Consider the following 6,427-nt stretch of genomic DNA (forward strand, 5'->3'; position numbering starts at 1 on the left):
TTAAGCAAACGAATCAAAAATTGCCTGTACTTGCATCAGATCGACATGGTGGAGAAGGATATGACGTAAGAGATTTAGAACATCCATTTTCGCAGACGATATTGGAAAGAGTCTTGAGGTATCTGTACTTCGAAAATTCAAAAAGTCTCTGATAGTATCGAAAGTATCTGATTCAAACGTTTCACACAATATTTTTGTAATAGAGCTTATCGCCGGTGAATCGTTTGTTAACTCTATGGTTTCATTGTATAACTTCTTAAGACAAGAGGCATAACCTCTCTGGCGAGAGGTCGTTTCGAAAAAATTAACAGCATTGTGTCTATTTTCGTAACCAAGCTCCACTTCAAAACCAGGTAATCTTCCACTGATTTTGTAACCTTCGATGCAATGATGGAATAACGAATCGCGTTTGTGCCAACCTTCCTGTGCAATCAAATCAATATCGGGAAATCCACAGAATGCTGAAAACTCCACAAAGTTGTAACTGTCCACAAGCTTCTCAATTTTTTTGAGAGATTGTGTTAGGTCGGGGTTCCTTTGACACAGCTTAGAAACCACGGAATGACCCCCAATCCACAGAAGGTGTCTAATCACGTCCGGGGAGGAGCAGACGGACTCGACGTCCTCCGGGAAACAAAACAGGGCCCTCTCTATGACGTAACTCCCGAAACCCGTGGAAGTTAAAAGGTAATCGATGTTCTCCTTGCCGAAGAATTTGTGTAAGCCGATGAAGTTCTTTTCGCTCAAAAATTTACCTGATTGAAAAAAATCCTTCATATCAAAAACCAAATCGATGCTCCCTCTGTTGCCAGCTAGGAGACACTTGACAAAAGAGTTGAGGTCTGCGACAGTTGAACCACAAAACTTTAACAGAAGAAATCTCGCTAAATCCAACTGGTTTGAGATACATGCCTCCAAAATTATTGTTATCAAATCCTCTTCGTTCAAATTTACTATCTTATCTGAAATAATTTCCTGAACAATATCGGCTTTTCCTGCTTCTGTTGCATCTATGATGATTTTTAACATGGTCTTCTTGAACGTCCAAGCGTCAGTTTTTGAGCGATAATCTTTGATTAAGCCCCTGATGATGTTTACGTGATGAGCTTTAGTTGATCGGACTATTCCTTCTTGAATCCGATCAACATCTTGGACTATACCGTTGTCGATCATAGCAAAAACAACATCATTGCACCCAAAGCTACACGCCTGTAGAAAATACGGATCGAACTTTACTGTAGCGCACGCAGTTGACAGAAAAACAACAACGTTAGCTCGGTTGCTGTAACTTGCATCGTTAAGTGCTGTCTCAAAAACATCCTGGGGAAATTTAAAAGAAAGACACGCTTTTACTGTGTTGAGTTGACCCAACTTTGAAGACTCTATTAAGCAGGCATGACTAACTTCCGGCGGCGTTTCTTCAGCGGATACAAATGAACTAAGACGAGCGAGAAACTGTTGGCAAAAGCCACTGTCTTCCATGACAGGGTGATGTAACACATGGGGTATCACTTCGAGGTTTGTGCTGATTTCGTTCAGGAAGCGTGATATCAATTTATAATAATACTCCTCATCTAACTTTAATACAAGTTCACCCTCTCCTTCCTCGTAATTCTCAGTTCGAATCAATTCAAATAATGTGTTTTTGCTACAGTGTTCAATCACTAACACTGGAAATACTTCTCCACAAGAGAGTATCGTCGCCTCCAAGATGGATTGGTGCACAAATTCATACGTCTCCTTACCAATCTCTCTGAAGTACTCGTCCTTCAGATCCTCTATAGCATCCCGCACCATGACTTTGACTGCATTACTTCCTTTGAAGTGGTCGAGTTCCAACGAGTCACAAATCATAGCCATGCAAGCTTTGTCGAGCTTGCGAAGACTGACATTGTTTCCGGATATTGCACAATAAGACAGCACAGCATACTTCTTTCGTTCTTTCAATACCCGACTTTTCCTACATTCATCAATAGTCTTTACAAAGGTGTCCCTTGTGTGTTCAAAGAATTTTTGCCCAAGATGAATATTTTTTGATCTGGTGAACAACATGCACAGAAGTGGGAAGTTGAAAGGAGTTGTGCCAGAAATCGCGTCAACCGTAAATTGATCAATCACGAGCTTACTGCTCTCAGCTGCTTTCTTTTTTGTGCTCATAATTTCGATCTCACGCCTCTCTAAATGGTTTAATAGTATAGATTTCTTCTCTTTAGTGGACATTTGGTGTTCCTCATTGGTTAAGTCTATAATATAATCGGGTTCAAATATATTCGACGATGTTTCTACCAGTTGGTCTCGCCATCTTTCGAAAATGGATTTTCGAACAGTTAAAATAACTTTTGTTTTGTTTTGCTTAATACATGCATAGATTGAGCCGAAGTAACCTTTCAGTTCTGTCAACTTCGTTGAGTCTAGGTTCGATTCTCCCAAGAAATCGTCAATAAAGACAAAATACCCAAGACTTGAATTGACTAACTCGTTCCAGAGGTTGACTTTATCAATTTTAAGCACTATCTGGTCCTTTGAGTGCATTTGGCACATGACCTCTTTCCCGATGTAAGATTTTCCGCTCCCTGGATACCCAACAATGATAGCGATACCATGTTGTTCCAAAGTGTTGACAACCATGTCCACCACTTTGAGCGGCGAAAACAACTTCTCCTCCATGTGTTGTTCAACTTCACATTTCGTAGTCTCTACAAAACAAAATATTCTTTCTTTTATCAATTCAATTATCATGCTTTGGTACATTACTTGAGTGAAGAGTAGGCAATTCTTCTTGTTCAACACTCCTAGACATTTTACCTATGTATCTGGTCAGCAGGTCCCTGAACATGTAGCTGTAGATATCATCAGCTTCTTTACATATCTGTTGTCTAAGTTCTTCATCATTGATAACGTCACACAGTGATGTCTTGCCCTTTCTCCAAAGAAGTTCAAACTCATCTTGATCTAGTGGCGAAGGGTTGTGTACAAATTCGTTACGGTGTAACTGTAAGGCCTTAATGCTCTCCTTGTTTATCGAGTCACATATATTCCGGAGAAGGACGCAAGCAAGGGAAAAATCCACTCTGTCCACGGTAAGGCATTGCCGTGCTTTGTAGGTATGGTAGCAGTTCTGTTGATTTCGAGGACACTGAATGGAACTTGTACATGTGGTAAATAAGTAGTTCCACTGATCTTTATATAAAACCCCATATTCCTTTTTGTTACAGCAGCATCTTATCCCTCTCAAGTGGAACAAAGTTTCTGCGTTATTGTTAAGAAAATCAACAAAATTGCCGACATTTTGTTTGTCTATTTCTTGCTGTAGTAGTTTGTGAAGAGCCCTTGAACACAACATGTATAAATGTAACAGTTTTGTGGAGTAGATACATAACGGAGACTCTTTCTTTTCCTCTTCCATCATACACAGATAGGTAAATGGCAGTCTTAGAACGACTCTTCACTAATTTTGCTGTCCTGATGAGAGTCGTATACATCTAACTACAAAAGATAATAGTTAAATAACCAGGCACGTAGAATCGTTTTTAAAAGGGGGGGGGGGGGGGGAGACTCATCCAAAAAATCTTGACAAGCAATTTCATTATTTCCAATTTTCCAATTCAATTTTTTACATGGTCCCATAAAAGTTGGGGGGGGGGGGAGGTGGCAACTCCATGTTAATTCAACTTTTTGTGTGTTAATTTAAGAAAAAATCTTCGGTGCACAAAAAGTGGGGGAGGGGGGGGGGGCAGCTGATGACCCCCCCCCCCCCCCCCGATGCTACGTGCCTGATAACTATCATTGAATGTAAGAATTCAGATCAAATACTGAGTTTGTTTTTTGGTGTAGTGTAACCAAACAGTCATGCTGTGACCTTGATAAATATTTTTAAATATTATATGTGCTGGTATGACGAATCGGTCATGGATTACATATTGATTATATATTGCACTATAATTATTTTACTGCAAAGCGTTGATATATACTTTGTTACTGAACAATGAATTTATTTTTGTACAGCCAATTATTACTGCAAAATAATGATAATAGTATTTAACTTTTTGTGTTGTTTTTTATCAAGATGCAGATATGGAGCAGGAGGAATTAGTAAAAAGGTTTCCATTGGACGTCACATTCGGCGACCCCGTGTCCGCATCGCATCTTATACATGTAGCTCTGGTACCGCATTATTACTAATGAACGCGTATAATGCATGTTTCTATCTAGCCTTTTATAACCTTTAAAATCATGTACCTATGTATATGTCAATATTTGACCTTTCAAATTGCACGCAAGCTATGGTACATAACCAGAACCGGAGGCTCCGGACCTGCAATCCCGGCTTTATGATGGACAGTTTCCACGAATCTGTTAGCCTTCTGTATTTAGATAGAGAATGTAACTTTAGAATATAAGCATTATTTGTTCACTTTTAAAAAAAACACAGATAGGTAGAAATTATCGAAACTGTTAGTTATGGACTAATGTATGTAGACTCGTGTTTGTCATGGACTAATGTATGTACACTCGTGTAAATTGATATTCGCTTCAGATTGTTTTAGAGATTTTAGATTCTGATTGAATTTATATTTGACTTCTATAATTGTGAAACTTCAGTGTTTGTGAGATCACGCCAAAATAAAAAACATAAATTTTACAAAGTACATTAAATTGGACTTAATCATTTCCTGGACGAAGTCTCAAAGAAAATAGGACTCTTTACAGCTTACAGTAGCCGATTGGCTTGTTCGATCTCCGAAATTTTGAGACTTGCCAGTAAGATTGCAAATTGACAAGAAAATATCTGATACAAAGATCTTTCTGCATATCTGTTCACTGACCTGGAAACAGCTGAGTAACAGTGTCACTCTGACTGGAGCAGCCATCTGAAGTAAAAAAGTCACTATTAACAATAAATATACCTTCTGGTTACAATCAATAAATGTACTGAAATAACCCATATGAACAAGTACAGATATTACCACAGTGAACAATTAAGTACAAAAATTACCATAATGTACAAGTACAAAAATTACCCCAGTGTACAAGTACAGATATAATTGCAATATAAAATTAAGACAAAAATCATTCCAATGTACAAGTACAAAAATTACCCCAATGTACAAGTACAGATATTACCCCAGTGTACAGTTTAAGACAAAAATATTTCCAATGTACAAGTACAGATATAATTAAGCCCAATGTACAAGTACAGATATTAACCCAATGTACAAGTACAGATATTACCACACTGAACAAGTACAGAAATTACCCCAATGTACAACTACAGATATTATTATTATGTATAAGTAAGGACAAAAATTATTCAAGTGTACAAGTACAGATAATACACCAATGTACAAGTACAGAAATTACCCCAATGTACAAGTACAGAAATTACTTCAATGTAAAAATACAGATATTACCCCAGTGTACAATTTAAGACAAAAATAATTCCAATGTACAAGTACAGATATTACCCCAATGAACAAGTACATATATTACCCCTATGTATTACTACAGATATTACCCCAATGTACAAGTACAGATTTAACCCCAATTTATAACTACAGTTATTACCCCAATGTACAAGTACAGATATTACCCCAATGTACAAGTACAGAAATTACCTCAATGTAAAAATACAGATATTACCCCAGTGTACAATTTAAGACAAAAATAATTCCAATGTACAAGTACAGATATTACCCCAATGAACAAGTACATATATTACCCCTATGTATTAGTACAGATTTAATCCCAATTTATAACTACAGTTATTACCCCAATGTACAAGTATAGATTTTACTTTAAGCACAAGTAGACTTCACTCAATTTTCATGTGGATATATTACCCCAATGTACAAGTTTTACTGCAGTATAGAAATTACCACAAATTATCTCAATGTTAAAGTAATGAAATTACAACAATTTACAGGCCCAAAACTAACCACTATCCATAAGTACAGAAATAAAAACATTCTACATGCAAGGTCAAACTTACATGTAGCATAATCTATAATCATAATCACACAGTATCAACTACGATTAGAAAGAACCCCGAACATATAGTATGATACAACCAAGACTGAGCACAAAACAAACGACAAGAAGAAACTATACTTACAGTTTAATTGTACCAAATGTAGACCACAGACACTCACGGGTGGGGCGGATTGATATTGTACGATAGTATCATCAGATACATGATATATACTTTATCAGTATTTACATGTACCTGCTTTATTCTTCCTTTCTAAAGTCCGCTCTATACCATAACAGGACAAATTCCATGGTGTTTTCCTTTCTAATAATAGCGCATGGATTTTTAATTCTATGAATAGATTTTCAGACTCGAAATCACACATTGTGATGCCTAAAGGCCGGTAAGTGAGGTGGTGGTTGTGGTGTGTGTGAGGTGGTTCCGATGCCCATTTTCGGT

General features: G+C 37.3%; 1 protein-coding gene across 2 annotated transcripts; it reads right to left on the reverse strand.

The window, feature by feature from the left end:
- LOC105328294 (uncharacterized) lies at positions 1 to 6,427 on the reverse strand. Of its 2 annotated transcripts, XM_066080620.1 has the most exons (5): positions 6,113 to 6,427; positions 4,827 to 4,871; positions 4,240 to 4,364; positions 2,806 to 3,486; positions 1 to 2,696 (listed from the first exon to the last, which is right to left on the reverse strand). In XM_066080620.1, the coding sequence occupies exons 4-5, from the start codon at positions 3,407 to 3,409 to the stop codon at positions 1 to 3; spliced, it is 3,300 nt and encodes a 1,099-aa protein (XP_065936692.1). In that variant the 5' UTR covers positions 3,410 to 3,486; positions 4,240 to 4,364; positions 4,827 to 4,871; positions 6,113 to 6,427. The 2 variants fall into 2 exon arrangements, with proteins under 2 accessions (XP_065936692.1, XP_034338418.2); XM_034482527.2 differs by lacking the exon at positions 4,240 to 4,364.

Source organism: Magallana gigas, chromosome 3 (genome assembly GCF_963853765.1).
Source record: "Magallana gigas chromosome 3, xbMagGiga1.1, whole genome shotgun sequence".
NCBI lineage: Eukaryota > Metazoa > Mollusca > Bivalvia > Ostreida > Ostreidae > Magallana > Magallana gigas.

Bases quoted from the DNA above. Each gene is read 5' to 3' on its own strand.
- LOC105328294 (XM_034482527.2), bottom strand. From the start codon at position 3,409: ATGATGGAAGAGGAAAAGAAAGAGTCTCCGTTATGTATCTACTCCACA. The intron at 2,697-2,805 runs GTAAAATGTCTA...TTTGTTTTGTAG, and splicing joins CCTGCTGACCAGATACATAG to AGACTACGAAATGTGAAGTT.